This window comes from Diorhabda carinulata, chromosome X (genome assembly GCF_026250575.1).
Source record: "Diorhabda carinulata isolate Delta chromosome X, icDioCari1.1, whole genome shotgun sequence".
Lineage (NCBI taxonomy): Eukaryota > Metazoa > Arthropoda > Insecta > Coleoptera > Chrysomelidae > Diorhabda > Diorhabda carinulata.
The window spans coordinates 43,070,092-43,092,099 of NC_079472.1; the positions used below are offsets into that span (position 1 = coordinate 43,070,092).

The 22,008-nt window shown below is 32.1% G+C and overlaps 1 protein-coding gene across 2 annotated transcripts in view; it reads left to right on the forward strand.

Annotated features, from left to right (window-relative positions):
- The first annotated feature begins 1,993 nt into the window (after window positions 1–1,993).
- Window positions 1,994–22,008, forward strand: part of LOC130902570 (uncharacterized) — a 178,559-nt gene continuing 158,544 nt past the window's right edge. For both annotated transcript variants that reach the window (XM_057814797.1, XM_057814798.1), the window contains exon 1: window positions 1,994–2,577. In XM_057814797.1, the coding sequence (XP_057670780.1) occupies window positions 2,576–2,577 (2 nt within the window). In that variant the 5' untranslated portion in view covers window positions 1,994–2,575. The remainder of the gene's footprint in view (window positions 2,578–22,008) is intronic.

Below are 22,008 nucleotides of genomic sequence, written 5' to 3' on the forward strand. Positions count from 1 at the left end.
TGTCGACAACATACATATCATTAATGATTCATCCAAAATTTTCGTTGGTAAAATTTGAGGGTATCTGCGAAATATTCTTAATAGTGTAAATCTGACTTTAATATAGATATGTCCAATATACTTGGTCACAGTACACTGCGTCTGAAGTTTTCCATTGATGGAATTATGAGTTTACATCAAAGTGACAAAAGTTATTGCTTAGAGTGGCATATTCATCTTCGATTAATGTTAGATAGTCATTTACGAGGTATTCTAACAAATATGAATTATACTCGAAAGTAAACTATCTCCATTTTAACCATTAATTGTTATTTATGAGGATGATTTTTGCACCACAAGTATAGTTGTGACAGCTGTATTTGTAATTTAGTGTAGTAAAGTTATTCTTGTTATTTACTTCAACTTTTTTCCTCGTTCTTACTTGTTCTTTATGTCGTCATAGACTAGTTTTTTCACCATTCACCATTCTCACTGAATATACTGTTTACACCATCACTACACCAACACTAACAATTGTACTGTCTGACGCGTGTTTCGATAACCAAGTTATCGTCTTCAGAGACTGAAGGTAAACTTCAGTCTCCTTCAGTCAGTATAATTGTTAGTGGTGGTGTAAATAGTATATTCAGTATGAATATCGCCAACGGTTCCAGAAATTCCAACTTAATTCACCATTCTTAAAATTTCAAAATAAGAAGTTTACCTTCAATCTCCGAAGACAATAATTGGTTATTGAAATGAGCGTCAGACAGCATAATTGTGAGTGCTAGCTTAGTGGTAATGTAAATAGTGTGTTTACTATGAATATTACTACCGGTTCCGGAAATTTTGATTTAGACATAACAGTCTTGTATATGTCCTCTTTGATTCTGTAGGTAGGATATTTGTATTGTGCTTGGGGTAAACTCCAATATGTTAGAAAAACTCTGCTAAAATTCACAAAATGTAAAAAATAACACAATTAGTATTGATAAAATGAACACAATCCATAATCTATGTGATAGTTTCAGATAAAATCAATAACGTACAAATCTTCTATTTCAATACAAGTTTCCGTTCTCCTAAATATTTGTGAAAAAACTTTGATACTATATTCAGAATGGTTACCGTAATATTATTTTCCATATATCCCCTAAAACCTTTTATAATAATGTCTACTAGAAAAGTGGACCAAACAGTAGTTACCGTCCTTCTCCTACAAATAGGCTTTTAGGTATGCAATAACGTTCCCATCACTCTCCTGTAATTGAAACAAGGTTAGAAATCGGGAAAATGTTGGTGGGAACCAGATCTGAATACAGTGGTTGGGCAACCAATTTTAAGTGCAATTTGAGAATTTTAGCCATTCAAATAAATGTGAGAACGTGCGCTGTTCTTATGAAAATGCACTTTCTTTTGTTTTAAAATGCAATTATTTTTTGCAATTGCTTCATCTACCTTAACAAGCAATGATATGTAATACTCTTTTGCTATTGCTTTAGCTTTTTGAGGATAGTCCATGACATTACTGACCACTTAGTTCTGTCAGAATAATTATTTAAACCTGCTTTATATATTCTCCTAGAGCGATCATCATCTAAATGATCCATTTTTAAAAACAATCATATCAAATAAACTTAGTATTCAATAACTTAACAAAAGTGTTTAAGAGGATTTTTCTCATATAATGAGCAGAAAACCAAGCATTACCAGTACACTTATGAGTAGCACCTCACCAAATCATTATTACTTTTTACTACATTGTTTTCCTATAATACGACCACGGGATGTAATAACGAAATTCTTATTGAATCATTATCTCTTTCTTTTTTTGAAGCCCATTTTTTCATTTCCATAACATACATTCTTACATCTCTATCGTTTACTGATAGTTACAAAGTATGAAATTACGGAAGTATCTAATGTTCAGAGAGATGAGTCCGACCCTGTCGCCATCCCTTGCATTTCTTTAGAGAGTAACTCTTCCAGTTACCGTCGTGTGACGTCACGCGTTAGTTCGTTCTTCTGGCACCGACCGACAAGTCAACTCGGTTGAACGTTCGGCGGGCCAGAAATTAATTTAACTGACACTTTTCAGATGCTTTTTTGTGATTGTTAGTATTTGTAACACAAAGCTTCGCGGCCTAATCGTCAACAATATCCAAAAGTGGAAATTTTGTGAACGGCTAACTACAAAATCGATCGAGTGGTGGTTGCAGTTCCGAGACCCCCTTTCATTGTGACCCAAGAAGTGAGATTTTGTATAGATAGTGGAATATAAAGTAGTTGTCAGTGGTTATTTTCCATGGACTTTTGGAATAAATTAGCCGAATTTCTATTCGAAGTACGTTCATGTAAGGATATCATTACTTTTTTCCATGTGTTGAATTGATTTAAAGGAGTACTTGTCAATTGCATGTGTGTATCGATGTAAGGCAAAAGATCGTTGACCTTCTGCGAGAAACATTTCACGATATGATAGTGATTATATGCTTTATTTCGGACCAATTTGAAATAAAAACTGAAGATAGGTACTAAACGAGCCCAGGGCGAGAGAAGGGGGTTGTTAAAACAACGGCCAGATCGACACAGTGACATGTAAGTATGACCTTTTTTCATCAGCTGTTACCTAGTTCTAGTTCATCGAGAAACTTCTCACGAACTTTGTTTTTATATGTAGAACATTCGCTTATTTAGGACATCCACGTAAATTTGAAAAAAAAAAAACAAATAACACTCTTAAATAATAATTGAAAGTGAACTAAATACATAATAAAAATATCTTCGAAACAAATGGTACAAAGAAGAATACCCAAATATTTCAGTATAAACAATCTTTACGTTGACAATATATAATGAATAGATGATAAATATGTTTTTTTTTATATTCTTTTGGACACTGAACTATTATTCTGTTGAATTTGTACCAACATGACTTAACATTCGTGTGTTTGTGATTATTATATATATATATATATATATATATATATATATATATATATATATATATATATATATATATATATATATATATCAACGTGAGTGGATTCAATTATATTTGTTATGGAAGCGCGACTGTAAGACAAGAAAATGTATTCCTTCCAAATGCAAGTAAAATAAACACCACATGCAAACCGGTTTTCTAGTATTACAACTTGTCAGTACTTGTCAGTTGGTTTCTTTTTTGTCCTTTTTCTATATCACTTGAAGACAATATTTTTCACATCACAAAACTTATTCACAGATGGATCTAATTAAAAAATATCTACATATATTAGATGAAAATATGAACAGCTCATTGAAAACAATGAAATTTTCTGATTAAAATTAAAAACTGTTATTGTAGTTTAATAAATGTTTAATATAGGAGTTGAAATTGTGTCCAACTATTCTTGTTGTTTATTTTGGAATTTTCAGTTTGTTGTGCTTTACTTAAACCTATTATCATTGACATTTTCAGTAGCAAATATTATTATTTCTCCGTCTCTTTTTAAAAAAAATATTTTCTTCAGTGTAAATGTTTTGGATTTGTAACAATCGGAGTTTCATTTAAACAAAGCAATATTTTTAACGATATAGTTTTCCTGAAATTTGGATTATAAACAATTATAATATAGTCATGTTATGGGATAACAATTTTTATGATAATATTGATGACTAGTGCGATAATTAATTATCTTCATGCTCTTTAGGGAATGAAAGTATATTTACATTTTTTGTTTTTAATGAATCAATTGGGTCTTTTTCCAATAAAATTGTATTTTGTAATCCTTCCTACGTTATAAATGACGCATTTGTTTCTGAAGGATATATGTAATTGCCAAAAATGTATCGATTGCCCTTGACGTCGGGAAACTCGACTTAACAACCTTGGGTGGTAATAATTTAATCCATATAAAATATATCTTATTCAACTATTTTCAACTACATAGACAATAATTTTTTATTTTATCAACCACGTCAAACCAACAATTATTTATAAAAATTGACTGATATTCAGTGATATGAATATTAGTAGTACAATTATTAAAAAAATGAAAATTAGTTACAAAATTTTGTTGAAAATTCCTTTTTTTTTCTCAATTCGTATGAAATGTTATAATTTTTCTAATCTCTAATCAAGTTTTCTGTACTCTATATGTTACTGCAGGAGACTTCTGGCTTCGTTATATTTATATATATAAAAATATAAAATAAAATATAAAAGTATAAAATTTTATTTTCCTACTTCTCGAATTTCGTGGCAACACCGACAGACAAGCAATATTTGATCTTCTATATCCATTTGGTTGTATACAAGTCAATATTTTCAATGAGAAAAAATCTTATATAATGTCGGTTTCCAATGTTCACTTGGTTTATTAAATAATCATAAAAACAGAAAGCTTTAGTATTCCAAGTATAGCCCATCGTATTCCATGGTTTTAACCCAACGTTCAACAAGCTCTTTAAGATTTAAGTAACACAATTATTTGGACTTAGATGCAAGAAATTTTCACTCTGAAATTTGAGATGTCCTTCGGATTCAATAGGTACATATATAGTAATCTGACAGTGCAAGGTCCAGAATAAATGATGTGGTAGGAGTTCAATACCACGAAGCTCTTATTCCGCGTAACTTACGCAGTATGTGGTTTATCATAGAACCCGCTTTCGGTTAGCTAAACTTGGACATCTCTTCGACAAAACCTCATCAGATGTCCACTATATACTTCGGTATTTATAGCTCGATCTGGAATGATTTCGAAGTACACTAAACCTTCGTAATTGCAGACACACAACAAAACTTTCCAGTCGTCTCGACCTCTTTTGCTATGGGTTCTGGTAATTGTCCTTTGTCTAACCACCCATTATTTATGTTCAGGTTGTTTAGATTTTTTCATAGCAAGAATCTGTACATATAATAAAATGATCATCTTTCGGCAGGAAAGCAGCTGTTTATACAGTTCTACTCAAATATTTACTATCAAAACGATTAAAACAACAGTTCAATTTTGTATATTTGTATTTGTATATTATTGCTGCTACGGCTGCTTCAAATTTTTATTTCAATAATGTCTTAATAATACACGAATTTCATATTTACGCACCCCATACTATTTAGGTTTTATAAAAACGTACTACCTAGTCAGTATACAAAGATGGAATTATAAATCGAAGTGAAGCAATTGTACTCTTAATAGAATTAGAAATTAGTCTTAATAAGCTACGATATGTTTAAATTAAACCCATGTGAAGTTATCCACGGATTTCTACCACGAAATAAACTGAACTTTTTCGAAAAAATGTCAATAGAGGAGAGTAGTTCATCTAATTAGAAAACAGTTAATCAAAAATTGTGATGTAAGTATGTTTTATAACGCCAAAAAAATTTGGAAAAATTTTCGGGTTTCGATATAAAAATAAACGATCCGCGTCAGCGCTCAAAAGTAAACTCTATGAATTTTTTTTTCTGTATTCAAAATACTTACATCACAATTTTTTGTAAATACGTTGCTTATTGAGTATCCTTTGCAATAGTTGAAAAAAATTTGAAAAAATTTTGTGGCTTTGATTAAAAAACTATGCGCGAATTATAAATTTCGGGTTTCGAAATTTATTTTGAATATTTGAATGAATACAATTAATATCAAGATCGAACTAATTATAAACATTGAATATCAAAAACGTTTCAATTCCAATAAAATTTAGAAAACCAACTGACATAAAGTTCTCATTTGACATTGGACCGACTGAAAAATTATTAAAGTCATTACCAGTAAATGTATTAAATGGAGAAATATTAATAAACAAAACACAATTAGGAAAAGCATATATTCCGGAAACGTTAACAATAGCACAAAATTATAATTGGCACGAAACTTATAATTGGTGCAAAAATAAAATAGATATAAGTAAACTAATTCGAACTAGTCATATGAACGAGGAAGAAAGGAGCAATATAATTAAATTATGTAAGAAATTTTCCGATATTTTTCTAAAACCAGGAGATCCACTAATGTTTACATCTAAAATAAAACATTCAATAAAGACAACCGATGAAATTCCTGTACACGTAAAGTCTTATAGATACCCATACATACACAAAGAGGAAGTACAAAAACAAATTAATGAGATGTTAGAAAAAGGAATAATAAGAGCATCATATTCCCCTTGGAGTTCACCTATATGGATTGTCAGCAAGAAAACAAAAATGGAGATTAGTAATTGATTATAGGAAATTAAATGAAAAAACCATTTCTGATAGATACCCAATTCCAAATATTACTGATATATTAGACAAATTAGGAAGAGCGCAATATTTCACAACATTAGATTTGGCTAGTGGTTTTCATCAAATTCAAATGTCGGAAGAATCGATAGAAAAGACAGCGTTTAGTGTAGATAATGGACATTACGAATTTCTTAGAATGCCCTTTGGACTCACCCGCAATTCACCCGCAACATTTCAAAGAGTAATGGACGAAATTTTACAAGAACTACAAAATAAAATTTGTTTAGTATATATGGATAACATCATAATATTTAGTACAAGCCTACAAGAACATATGCAGAATCTACAAGCAATATTTTATAAACTAAGAGAAGCCCGGTTAAAAATTCAATTGGATAAATGTGAATTTTTATGCAAAGAAGTAGAATTTCTTGGACATGTTGTTACACCAGAAGGAATTAAGCCTAACCCGAAATTTATAATTCGCGTTAGCGCTAGAACGTAAACTTTATGAATTTTTTTTTGTAGTTATAAAAAATAGCTATATCACAATTTTTGGTAAATTGTTTTCCTATTAGGTTAACTTTGTGATATTTGATGAACGTCCTCAACCGAGATGGATGGTTCAAACGCATACAAAAGTGTATTGATCTTAATGGAGAATATTTTGAAATACGATAAAGCCATATCCAATTCTAAATATTTGTTTTTATTTGTCTGTCTCAAAACTTGAATAGCAACTCTATTATTAGAGTACTGTTAAAGCGGTTTGATTTTAGTAAGTTTTATAAAGTTCATAAAATAGTGTATACACGTCAGGGTAAAAATTTTTTTAATATCACTTCAAATTGTAGCGATCCCAATGGCCGGCTAATAAATTTTTTGTCTCGTGATTATCAATGCCACTTTAGCCTTTAGGTGAATAATGTCAAATTTAGAATGGGTGCGCAGGGATCATAACAATAAAACTACTCCAAACAGAACCTAATATGCCTTGCTACGTTTTTGCACAAATAACAGAACGAGAAATAACTAGTCAGAGGTACCGTTTTCGAGAGATACACCGGACGCATTTTTTACTTTAGTTCAAGCAACAAACATACTAGTTCATTGCCGTTATAAGCACATGATAGTTTATAGTATAGTTTAAAAGTATATTACATAAAAATATTAAAAGTGAAGTGATAAATAAGCTAATATATTTGAATATACAGAAGAAGAAAGCTTCGGACCACTTAAGTTTCAGTTGATAAGTTGATAAGATTTTTGCGGAAGGTAGTAAGTTTTCATCGGAGAAAAACCAAAAAGTTTCAATAGAATAATATGAGATCCGTTCTTTATAAGAATGTCTTATTTATGTGCCATTAAAACTCACAGAAATTAAATAAGACTAAGTATATTTAAGAATGAAATATATAGTTATGGTTCTCATTCCGTTGATACATGTTAGAATAACCATTTCTCTGCAGGGTTATTGAAACATATATCAGAGGAATAATTGTTGTTCATGCAGGAAGTGACACAGGCTTTATTTCGATATTTAAGTCTTATACCATGACAGGAGATTATCATAATGAGAAGAATTATGAAAATGAAATTTAAAAAAAATTTTTGCATTAAAAATTGATTTATAAGCTGCTTCCAAAGTCTGTGTTAGTAAATAACAATGCTCTTTATTATGATGGGGTTTAAAAATATTTACTTTGACCTTAACATGTTAAAGCCTGAATCAATAATATACAAGAGCTGTGCGAAGATATCAGCACTTAATAAGATAAGTTGACATTATTGTATTTACGCATGTTACGCATTCTGTTAGACAATCATATAATTGATTCGTTGTGAGGATTTTCCTGAAAATGGAAAAAAATGAGTATCAAGTTATTATTAAATTATGAAAGATATTATTTTTGAAAGGCAATATGCATACCCAAATGTAAGGCGAGTTAGACACTGTGTAGGATACACTGCACAATCATTTACATGAACTTTTGGGCAGCTGGAATCAAACGTGGCTGACTAATGAGGAGCGTTCGGAGCGGCTAAAACTGCGATAATCAGCAATATCATCAAGAATGTTTACCAAATGATACTGGAGGACTGTCGGACTAAGACTTTAAAGATTGAAGAGACCATTGGTTCACCAAAACAATGCATTTGCCATATGATGACTCCTAAACCGAAGACACAGTCAAGACAATTGATTACAAAGGGCTTACGTGCTCCGAAAAAGACAAAGACTATTACGTAGAAAAATTGGTGACAACCGTTGGGGATAGTCCTGTGATTGTTTTCATCGACTATCTTCGAAAAGGTAAATCAATTACAGGAGGAATATCATGCATCATTGCTTCATAAGGTATAGGGAGATATTGTGAAAACTGACCGCATTTAAAAAAAAAGAAAGTGTTTTTCCATTAGGATAATGCATCTTCTCACACTTGTGTTATCGCATTGGTTATCTTTGTTTTGTCAGACAATCCTCGTAGATCCATTCAAAATATTCCAGATGAGATGAAATTTTAACAAAACATTGCTATTAACTTTGCAATTACCTCCTCATAAACTGAAAATGTCTCGTTATGTTTTCTGTAATTTCCATGCAATTCATAGAAATATAGTATAAACTAGAATCTATTGATTTTTATTATCATTTTTCTTTCAATTTTTTTCTACAGCTGAAAAGGTATAAGAAAATTAGTTTCAATTCATATTTTTTTCTGTTGGTGGAGGTGTTAATTGGCCATTTACACCTCTCATAAGAATGTCTATGTATAATCTACTATTATTATAAACTCTTATATCTAAATTATCAGGGAATGTCTGTTGATATAAACATTTTATCGACATGAAAGTTTATTTTGTTTTATTTGTCCCAATGCTTTCAGTGAGAGGAAGTTTAGGCTGCTCAAAACTAAATCTAATTTATTTAGTTTAGACTGAATAATATAGAGGAACCAATGATTTGACGAAAAATGTTTGGAACTGACGTAAAGTAGTGAGATAACAATATTTTATATTTCAATAATGATTTCTAAACTATTACAAATATATTATTTGCGATTAAAGTCAACTAAAACAAGAGTGCCCAGTTAACGTTGGAAAATTCGCGTTTCTTTATAACGTCGCACATGAAGGTATTGACACATCTAGCCGGCCAAAATTGAAGGTCATTCAAAAATGTGTTGTATGGTTTTATTATTTATAGAAGTATATTGCATATAGAGCATAAAAAAAGCACAGTACATGCGAATCAATTAATGGAAAATAATTGAGAAATTTTTAGAAGTATAAAGAATTAATTTCCAAGTAATTTAATATACAACAAATAGTTAATATGGATAAAACCAAAGAAAATTAAAAACTTAAATAATGGTCGCAATATCCCGTCTCACGATTATTCAAAATAAGTCTCTCCACTTTTTCTGTACGTTCAAGTCTGCATTACTATTGGATTGAGCTCAGCTGGTAGGAACATGTCAATTATTTCTTTTGAGTAAGGTTTGGTTGTCTCTAGCCACATGCCATAAGAAGAGGATCAGATCTTAGGAACATGTCTTCCTTCTTTGTATTTCTAGGCTTGAGTTGAAGACTGAGTTACCTCTTTGAGTATGTGGGAAGCATCTATATGGATGGATACTTGATTGTTTTACAGATATTCTAAGTAATATCTTCAATAGTACAAATAAGTGATCAACCCCTTTTTTGATAGCTGTTATTTTGCACTGCCCAATTATTTATTAAAATATTATACAAACAATGCAAACTACTTCATGAATATGAGTTCTTACCTTTATATTCAGAAGCCAAAATAACAATAAAACAGACAATAATATTCGTCTTTGAATAGAACCTCTGGCACAACGAAACAACTTGTAAAGCAAGCGCATGCCGACGTTATTGGTCACATACGAGTACTTTTTGAGTGGGTTGACTTAAATGCACTATTTTGTAAATCGCTAAGATGCAGGGCTACTAAGATAGAGTATTTTATTTCCGTACAAATAGTTTTATAAAATCGGTTTTTGGCCGGCTCAAATAACTCTATGTACGACTCTCGTGATTTTGTTTTTAAATCGTTTTTGTCAGAAAAATATATTGATACAAAAAAAGCTTTCATACGATCATTATTAATTTTAATCCTAAGCCTTTCTACCATTGCGGCTGTAAGGCGTTAATTATATTATTAATTCCTCCCAAAAATTGTTTTTTACTATTTGAATAAGTTATTATATGACATACGTATTTTTATTTATTTATTAATAAGAAAAATAACATAATCCTGAAAATGTCTAAAGAGTGCAAAATATGAAAAATATTTAGTTACTTTTCGAAATTTAGTCCTACTTGAGCTATTGAAACGCTTCTTTATAATGTTCAAACTTATCTTTTGGAATTTTAATTTTATTATCAATTTTGCTTTTAACATAAATGTATAATGAAACACCAACATACGCTCATAAAAAGTGAGTTTCAAAATAGTTTCATCGGGTAGCTCTTTCAAGAGCTCCTTGGAATTAAGTGATATCTCATAGGTTTCTGAGGATTAATATTATCCTTAAATCTTTGTTGTCACTTACTTTGGGATAGTAAGCCTTATGTCGCGATCCTATTTTATAATATTCCAATCTAGATTATTTTCGCCTTCATGCGATCAGAAAGTTATTCTTCAAATTTATTATTCTACCATGCTCATACATCTTTTTGAGGTTTTCACAGTGAAAAAGCACAAGAAAACCTACTAAAATAAAGAGAGCGAACTGAAAGTGTAAAGTAAACAAAGCAATTAAGACACCCATCGACGTTAAGAACATAATCTCGAAATAGGAAACTTTCTTTCTTTGTATTCGCTTCTAAGTTAGTCGACTATTTGTATAAAAAATAGAACTGTCACTTCTTTTTAAAAACTATATATCTAGTATTAGTTCAAATTACACTTAATATTTTGATAAATTATACGACGAGATATATGATCCAGCCGTTGGTTATTTTCACAATTGCCTTTGAATGCAGCTTTCATATCAGTTATTTGATATCCTAGTATTTATTATTAAAAACATAATTCAAAAAGGACCCTAATTATTTGTTATAATATTTTTCATCGAATTTTTCCATATTGAACTGTAATCTTGAAAATCATATTTGAAGTTCAAGTCTATTTATCCAAGAAAAATAGTGAACCAAAACAATCATCAGTACATGATCATCACGTGAACATCCGGGACGAAACGGGGCGTGGCATCGCTATTGGTTCACATCAGAGCCACCTTATTATTAGTATCGTATCGTATTAAACTTTATTTTTGTCTGTTGAGTAATTTTCTTAAACATTTCTGACATGGATACAGCTGAAGTTGTTGACATTAGTTATACTCCGCTTAAGAAAAGATCTTAAAAGGTTCATTTTAACATTAGCGAAAAACAAGCCTGTTGATAACGTTATTTCCAAAACGGCAAATATTTCGGGAGTATTTCTTCAAGTGTCCACTGAATCGTTCATGAGTACGGACCTTATCATTCAGTGGACGACCCAAAAAAGTAATCATCAAGAAAACAAATTCATAATTCAATTGATGATGTCGACAGGAGCGCCATCAGAAGAATTTTGTACATTTTTTTAATTCAAAATGAGTCAACTACAGTGGATAAAGTTCGGAGAGTAGCAAACGAAGATAAGGACTCGATGGATTTTAAAAGATCAACTTTCTATAATTTATTGAGAGAAATAAGATTTCAATTCAAAAAACGAGTAAGGAACAGTTTATTATTAAAAGAAGCAGAAATAATTGTGTAGAGGCGAGAAAAATGAAGTAATTTCTCGAAGAAAATAGAAAAATTCATTAACTGAATGAAACATGGGTAAACACTAAACTCTTCAATACAATTCTCAACACAGGCATTTTTGGATAGACCTTCCACCGGTTTAAAAAAACCTATCAGGTGGGTAATATTTCAAAAAATTATTTCATAAGCTTTTATTTCATGTCACCTGTCTGTGTATTTATGTGTGTAATCAAATCTAAGAAGTTGATTTTGATCGACATCTGTTTATAGCACTATATCTTCTCTTATTATTTGATCAGAGGCTATCTCCACAACTATAAAACATAAAGGAATGTCCTTATCTTTGTTTATAATTTCTCACTTAATTGTCTCATTCTAAATATCTAATTCTAAATAGTTATTTGAGCTTCTTCCATTTTTAAAGCCATATTGTGAGTCCTCTGAAATTTCATTCAAATAAAAACTTGATTCTAAATAGATTTTTTACTATTATTTATTATTCGGTTGACTTATATACTTTTCATATTCATTTTATGTTTGGTTGTATACGTGTCTGATTTATTGGGAAAAATTTAATTTTAGGAAAAGGACGCGAATAATAATTAGTCATATCTGTAGTGAAGATGGTTTTCTGTCAGATGCTTTGTGGGTATTTGAGTAATTTGATGGGGTTTCTTTCAAAAAATGGTTTTCGGACACTCTACCGAAGCTTGAATAGAATTGTTTCTTCTTATTAGACACTGCTTCGTATCACACGAGGAATTTTGAGAAAATTCCAACAATGGCAACAAGAAAAGCAGGTATTCAAGAATGGCTTAATTCTCTCGCAGACCTTTTAGAAATTGTCAAATAGCATAAAAATAATTATTGATGAAATGGCCAAAAAACAAAATAAAACCATGGTGAACTCCCATTGAGTTAATCTGGGCAGATATTAAACAATATGTTGCAGTAGAAAATAAAACATTTAAATTTTCTCACGCAAATTATTTATTAAATGCGGTCCTGTTACATGTTCGGCTTTGGCGATTTTAACTCTGATCAAGTGCACTCAATTAATTCTTATAAATTAAGAGACTTTGGCAAGAATGAAATATCGGAAAGGGTGAAATTAAAAAGAGTACATATGACTAAGCGTATACTATATTCAGTAACAATGAGAAAAGTGATTCAAATGATACTACGCAAAAGTACAATAATCTCACGATAACTTTAACGATACTAATTTAATGCAGAAAACAAATGAATCATCAACAAATTAATCAACTGATGGAAAAATTGGAATGTTCCGGTATAAAAGCACTTTACGCAATAGATTATGCTCATACTTCAGTTACCCAAACTGGGGTTGTAGGACAGGTTGTCATTATTTCTCTTTGCACTCTTTATGAAATATTCGATTGGGAGATATCTTCAAGAATGTTTCAAGGAATGAGTATACAGTTCTCACTAAATTTAAAACTTCTATGTCCTTCATAATTGTGAAGGTAATAAACTATTAATTCACAAATTTAGTGGATGCTACACGGAATCGTCAGAAAAACCAGGAACTGTAAACTTTCTAAATACTAAACGATACTATGAAGGGATCTAACAATCAATTTTTGGTGGAATTAGTTAATGTACGAAATAAAAAAATACTTATACCAATTGAAATACATTTCATTTAAAAAATTTATTAGGCAATCTAATAATGCAATATCAAGATGTTTTGCAACAAATTTACTTCTAATTTTGATGAATGGAGCTGAAAAACTATCAACCACCTTCTGGCAACAATCCATTTAATTCAAATATCATTTCCTATTTTTATTCTTCAAAGTTACAAAAAGGTTGTAGAAACCATGTGATTGTAGAAAAGTTTATCACATCACGAAAACACGATATTTTAGGATTCAACATCATCTATAATCAAATTTTCAGCATACGAAGCTGAACAATTTCTTTCGTTTCTTACTCATATATAAATTGAAACACTTATTTATCATGACATCCCATTGTATAATATATTGACTGTTACTAGATATTTACAAGCCTGAATCTTTTAAAGGGTACCTACAATAGAAGCTCCACATCAAGAGACTCACATTTCGTTATCAAAATGGATAGTTCCGATCAAAGCGCGGTGATTAAACAGTTGCGATTAAAAGAATTGACCACAACGCTTATTCACAAATATTATTTGGGAAATTTGCCGTATCATATAATTCAATTTAAATGTGGTATCTCGAGTCCAAATGTGGTAAACAGTACTACACTCGAAAATATTGAAAATGTTCACAAAATAGTATTGAAAAATTGTTGTGGGAATATTGACGAATATATCTCAAACCATGTAGATATAACCAAGAGAAAGTTGTCTACATGATGGACTCGATGAATGACGCAAGCTAGCAAGTGTTTAGAGTCGACTCTATTATTACACTATTAAAGCATGAGTTAGGATCCATCACAATATAGACTAAAATGCAGAGTACGAATTGGAAACAACGAGGTTTGCCTGCACAAAAAAATTCATGATGCAACCTCTTAATAGGGAAGGTAAGTCAGCAGCCTTATTGGCTATTGGTGAAACTGGAAAAACACCTGCGTTGTAAAAGATTTTTGTCATTTATTAATATCATATATATGTACTGTAAATTAGTGATTTACAAATGCCCAACAATTTTTCTTTCTAGACGCATTAAAAATGCTACAACATCGATAGGGAAAATGTGTTATCTGTCGTGGAGAATATCTTGGAAAATAAAAATGATATATTGGTCAATTTTTCATTGTATGTAGGTCAGGGGTGGAACAAAGGGATTACCCCTCGTATTCTCTGCTTTACTCATGTTTGTGTAATTTTATTCTTTACAAATTTGCGATATTTGGGTTGCAGATAGCGAAAAGTACAGAGGACAAAAATGTTATATTCCCTAACGAATAATTTAGGTCCTATTAATTTTCCTCGTTAGAGTGACAGTTTGCCAGAAAATACCAGAATATTGAGAAGTAGTTTGTTGATTTAACAGAGATGGAAAACTTTCCTGAAAAGTAAGAAGTGTTTTGATCTATATTTGGACATTCTATTGAGGGTCTATAGCCAAATTTTAAAACTAAAATATTTCCTTCGAAAAACCTAATTTACGTCTACTTAGTCGAGAAGGACCACGTTAGACGTAGAAGGCGGCTATAAATCTATGAAGCAAATTTATATTATACCTATTAGGAGATTATAAAAATATTTGTTATATGGCTAAAAAGAAAATAACAAATAATTTTGCTTGAATATTTTTATTAATCAAGTGTAGTAAGAGGTAAGACTATTGAATAATTGATGTAACGGTTTATTCGCAGAGAGTGTTTCTGGAATGAAATGTATTAATTGAAAATAAAAGATTGTAGAATACAACGTCAATAGCAATGCAGTCATACACTGTAGGTACAGTTTTAACGAAGTTATCAAAACATTCAATTGAACATATCAATAGTAGATTTAGATTGAATACAATAAAAATATTTACACAGTATACAAAGAATTGAAGTCTTTACAGTTTACAGTTGCTGTTAATCACATTATTAAATAATATTAATTATCAATTGCTCTGCTATCATGTTATAAAAAATTTGAAATTGAAACGACTTTTCCTATTAAATTGGAGATTTGATTATTTAAATCATTAAAAGCAAAATAAGGTAGAATTTTGAAGTAATAGTAGAAAAGCGTTGATCTTTAAGGTTATCGTAATATCGACTGTTGAAATGTGCTTTTTTTTAAGCAAAAATACTCGAGGAAAAATATAGTTCCTCAAGTTAGTTCTATTATAAGTTACGCTGTAATAAATTTCTAGTCAGATAAAACCTTTTCTTCATCTTGTGTATACAAAATGAGATATATTTACAAACAATGTACTTTGGTACACCTATTCATCTGAGTCAACAATAAATGTCAAGGTTATTCCAAGAAGACATTCGTATCGTTTACGCATATAGTATGAATGTGGCTTCACTTCATTTTGATTTCCTTTTTTAATAAAATATTTACATTGTCTTTTTGCCAAAGTAAGCCACGTTACGATCTACCTGAGGGATTACCTGCATACGTAAACCAAACTTCGGTAGTATTTATCTATTTCAAATGACTTGTCCTATGGTTAAAAAAGCAGACACAGATATGAGAATTAGTATTTCTGCGCACGAACTATATTCGTCATCACTATCTAAGTTCGATGAAGATTCCCTGGTAGTGTATTGAGAATCATAGTACCATAATTTAGTGCAGTACACAGTATCGGCTAATGTTCCAGATTTCAAGATTGTTCATATCACTTCTTTTCCTTACTAACATTATTTCTCAAATTATTGATTTCTATCACAACTTAAAAGAGCTTTTTGTTTCGATTATTATACTTTTTGTTTTTGATACGCCAAAGACAAGGACATCTTATGCCAAGTTCGATATAAAACGAGAGAGCAATTCGAGAAAAGCACTAAGATGATGAAATATGCGACAGGAGTTTAGGCACACAAGTGTACCTTACGATGTCGTTGGGATTAAATGATTTTTGAGCTTGCACCGATCTCCTGCACTTGTATATTCCTACAGACGTTCCGGTCTACCTCCTCAGGTAGACCTTCAAATTAACAGATCAACTTGTAAGAACCATCATTATTATTGTAATAACTGTAATATGACTTTTCCAGTAGCTGCTTTGATTCCGATGAACAAACCATTCAGCAATACTTACGGGCACTTTCAACGTTTTTCAATGTTTAGACTTCTTTATCTGAATGTCCTACCCTGGAAACTATCCTCTCTGATACCTTTTTCAAGAAATTATATGTAACGAGAACATACTTACTGACAGGAGGTATTACGTACACGTCCTTATACACGTTGAAAAGCTTAATTGTTTTTTCAAATATCAAATGCGAGTTACTTTCTACCACGATCTTAGTAACCATAAAGTACGTACGTAGGTTGTCTGAAAAGTTTTCGACCTATCAAAGAAACAAACTATTTTTTTTTCATAATCAATTGATTTTTCAGCATAGTCTCCTTTTATGTCTTCACAATTAGTCCAGCGATTCTCTAACCTCTTTATTCTTTCCAAATAATAGTTGTAGTCTTTCTTCTGAAAAATATATTCCCCGAAATCAAACTGACATCTTCAGGTTGCGGTCGGAAACTTTTCAGAAAATCCTTCTGTTCACGCCAGAATTAATTCAAAACTCATGAAAACTGGCAACGCTGTCCGACCAACCGACTACTGAGCGAATGGAAGAAATGAGATATATAATAAGTTCTGTTGTTAAAGCTATGTAAAAAATTTTCTTACAAATAAATGTTAATGTGAACGTGTTAATAATAACTATAATACAAAACATGGTCCTTACGAGCGGATTATAAACAAAACCAGTGAAAATTCGCAATAAACAATATATTATTAACAACTATAACCCAAAAACAATTTACCACGTGCTGCAAGCAACTATCAACGAGTGCAAAGTGATCGACCAAACAAGTAGTCGATACAATATCACGGCGACCAGACATCAACTCAACTGGCCGACTAGTTCAATTGCAAGAATCAGGCAGTTCGACCGAAATCAGAGTGAGTTTGTTCCAAATTATTTATTTCCGAATTTTTCTTTCCATTTGCGATTTCAAAGCTTCTCTGTTTGTGCTTGAACAATTTGACAATATAAAATGGCAGAACTTGGCAAACTAATAAAGAAAAGAGGTGTAATTAAAGCTCAGTTAACTATTTTCACAAAAGCGGTAAATGAATTTGCAACTATATCTAATTTAAGCCAAACAGAAGTTACAAAATTAAAAGATAGGTTACGTGATGCCGAAAATTATCTTGACGAATTCAAATCATATCAATTAGAAATAGAGTTACAGGATGATATAAATTTAGATGAGCAATTAATCGAACGAGAGAGATTTGAAAATTCATATTATGATGCAATCGCTGTTGCTAAAAACATTTTACAAAGCTACAATAATCACGATAATGATACAAATCTTAGCGTGATTTCAGACAAAGCTTGTTGTAAAAACGAGGGTATAAAGCTTCCGGATATATCACTTCCTAAATTCAGTGGAAACTTTGAAGATTGGTTAGAATTCAGGGACACATATAAATGCCTTATTCATGATAGTAAAAAATTAGATAATATTCAAAAATTTTATTACTTGCGAAGTGCACTAGGAGGAACAGCAGCGGCGTCCATTTCCAAAATCAAATATACGGCCGACAATTATGAAGTGGCATGGGCCACAATTTCAAAAAGATTTGACAATACTAAAAAATTAATATATGAACATATTAGAGCTATTTTTTCATTAGAAAATATACAAAAACCGACAGCTGAAAAACTACAAAATTTAGCTGACGATATTCACAAACATTTGGGATCTATTGAACAATTGGGGCAAAATATAACTAATTGGGATCCTCTACTAATTTTTTGGATTACTAATAAATTAGATACTAGCTCAAACCTTGAATGGGAAAGGGAAAATAGAGATCAGGAAGAATTGCCAAAGTTAGATAAATTCCTACAATTTTTACAAAAACGTTCCAATTTTCTTAATATGTTAGAATCAAAGAACAGTCTCAGTTTAAATAAATCAGATTCAAAATTTAGTAATGAGGAAAATAAATTCAATAAACAAAGTAGAGTAAGGTCATTGACCTCAAGTACATATACATGCTCCTATTGCAAGAAAGAGCATTCAATATATCGTTGTGCAGAGTTTCTCGGATTAACAATAACACAAAAAAAAGATTTTGTCAAAAAATCAAATCTTTGCCATAACTGTTTGCGTTCGGGTCACTCTGTCAAACAGTGTAAATTAGGGCCTTGCAAAGTGTGTAAAGCTTGGCACAATACAATTTTGCATGAAAAACTCGAGATAGCGGACAACGCGAGCTCAAGTTCCGCAGCACTAAGCAGTGGCGTAGTGGTACCAGCGGCGGGGCAGGTGCTATTATCTACCGCCTGTTTACTCATTTCAGACGATTTCAATAATTTTCACAAAGCAAGAGCGTTATTAGATTGTGGTTCTCAAACTTCCTTTATAACGGAGGATTTGCAAAAGCGTTTGAATATTGCGACACATAAAACAGATCTTTCAATTTTCGGAATTTCAAACAATATTTCAAAGGTCAGTAAAAGGTGTAAGGTTTCATTTAAATCTATACATACCAATTTTAAAGCGCATGGCAATTGTTATATTCTAAAAGAGATTACAAGTGTGATGCCGTGTTGTCGAATCAACACGCAATCTTGGGCGATTCCAGGTGATCTAAAGCTAGCTGATCCACAATTCAATATTCCCGGACCAGTAGACATGCTCATTGGCGCGGACCTATTTTGGACAATTTTAAGCAATAACAAAATTTCGTTAGGAAAAAATATGCCGCTATTAATTGATACAGTGCTAGGTTGGGTTGTATCTGGGCAAATAAGTACTAACAACGTTGAAAAGGCTTCTTGTAATTTAAGTATAAACCAGGAATTATTAAATTCAATAGCCAAATTTTGGGAAATCGAGGAAATATCTAGCACGCGACAACTTTCTCCAGATGAACAATTTTGCGAGGACAATTTCATCAAAACTACTACCAGAGACGCGAACGGACGTTTTACAGTCACTATACCTTTGAAGCAACAACCTTCTAGTTTAGGTGAGTCGAAAGCTCAAGCCGAAAAACGTTTCTATGCATTAGAACGAAAATTCAGGAGAGATCCAATGCTGCACAGCAGATATATACAATTTATGAACGAGTATAAAGAGCTAGGCCATATGACAATTTGTAACGGCAATGATTCAAGCTTCGAATATTTCATGCCGCATCACGGAGTTTTGAGAGAAGAGAGTTTGACCACAAAACTACGGGTAGTTTTCGATGCATCAGCGCCCTCTAGCAACGGTCTATCCTTCAACAATATTCAAGTCATTGGACCCGTTTTACAAGACGATTTACTATCAATAGTCTTAAGGTTTAGGAAATATAACTATGTAGTTTCGGCAGACATAGTTAAAATGTACCGGCAAATTTCAATAACGCCCGAGCAAAGGCATTTGCAAAAAATTGTATGGCGCGAAAATCCGAGTGATAACCTGGAAGTCTACCAGCTAAATACCGTTACATACGGGCAAGCCTCTGCCAGTTATCTTGCAATACGCTGTTTAGCTAAACTCGCTGAGGATATTCAAGAAATGAACTCGGAAATAGCCGAAATCATTAAGCACGACTTTTATGTAGATGACCTGTTAACAGGTGCACCTACACTTGAGCATGCGCAATACATATGTAAAGCGATAAGTGACACTCTTAAATCGGGATGTTTCGCACTCCGAAAATGGTGCTCTAACGACACCAACGCGCTCAAAAATATAAGTTCAAATGATTTAAAATCCGATATACTAGAATTTGCGCATGATGGCAAAACAAAAACATTAGGCTTGATATGGGTTTGCAATAACGATAAGCTTCAATATAAAATTCATACCAATCCTATAGGTACAAAGGTCACAAAACGCACAATTTTATCTACTATATCAAAAATATTCGACATCCTTGGTTTACTAAGCCCATGTACTATTATCGCAAAAATGATAATGCAAAAATTATGGGAAAATAAATTAGCTTGGGATGACGCTATTCCAAAAGCTATATCTGAAAATTGGGTAAGGTTGGAGAAGGAGCTTCTTATTTTGAACGATCTTGAGTTAAACAGACAAGCTATTTGCAAGAATGCTGTTGAATTACAACTGCATGGTTTCGCTGACGCTTCGGAAAAGGCTTACGGAGCCTGTGTTTATTTGAGAAGTATTGATTCCGATCAAAAGGTTCATGTATCCCTGTTATGCGCCAAGGCAAAGGTGGCACCTATAAAAACAATACCAATCCCGCGGTTGGAATTATGCGCAGCATTGCTTCTAGCCCGCCTAACAGATAAAGCTAAAACTGCTTTGAAAATTCAATTCAAATCTTTCACACTTTGGTCGGACTCAACTATAACTCTAGCTTGGGTACGCACAAGCCCGAATCTGCTAAAAACATTCACGGCCCATAGAGTGGCAGAAATTCAGTCTCTCACTAAACACGCCGATTGGAGGCACATCCCCACCCACGATAATCCAGCAGATATTGCTTCAAGGGGAATATATCCTAGTCAAATTTTAAACTCTGATTTGTGGTGGCGCGGCCCTACTTGGCTAGCTAAGGACCCAAGTTTTTGGCCCAATGACAAGCTGGAGGTGGTTCATGATTTACCTGAACTTAAATCCAGTCTTCTGACCAATGTTGCGCCCCCTACTCTGAGTTTTCCCTTTGAACGTTTCTCAAATTTCTCAAGAATGCAACGAACAATGGCATACATTTTACGATTTAAGGATAATTGTCTTCAGAGAAATCGCAGAAGAGGCGGTTCTCTTACAGTACAGGAGTTAAGTGATTCTCTAAAATGTCTCATTCGAATTTGTCAATCTCAATCGTATTCTACCGAAATTGAAACATTGAAAAATAACAAGCCTTTGAGCTCCCATAGTAATCTATTAAGTCTTAGTCCCTTTCTAGAACCCGATGGTTTGCTACGCGTAGGAGGGCGACTAAAACATTCAAATTACTCCTTTGACAAAAGGCATCCAATTTTGATCAATTCAAAGCATCATTTTTCAAAGCTACTATTTTTACAAGAACATGAACGCCTATTGCATGGCGGCCCTCAGCTGCTCTTAAGCACTATAAGAGAAAATTACTGGGTTATATCCGGTAGAAATCTTGCACGAAAGACTGTTAAGAATTGTGTGAAATGCTTCAAATTCAATGCTAAAACCATACAGCCAATTATGGCCAACTTACCGCGCGATAGAACTAATCCTTCTAGTGCATTTTCAATAGTGGGAGTTGATTACGCGGGGCCATTTATGATTAACGATAAGAAAGGTAGAGGTTGTCGTTTAAGTAAATGTTATATTGGCGTATTTATTTGTTTATCAACTAAAGCAGTCCATTTGGAATTGATTT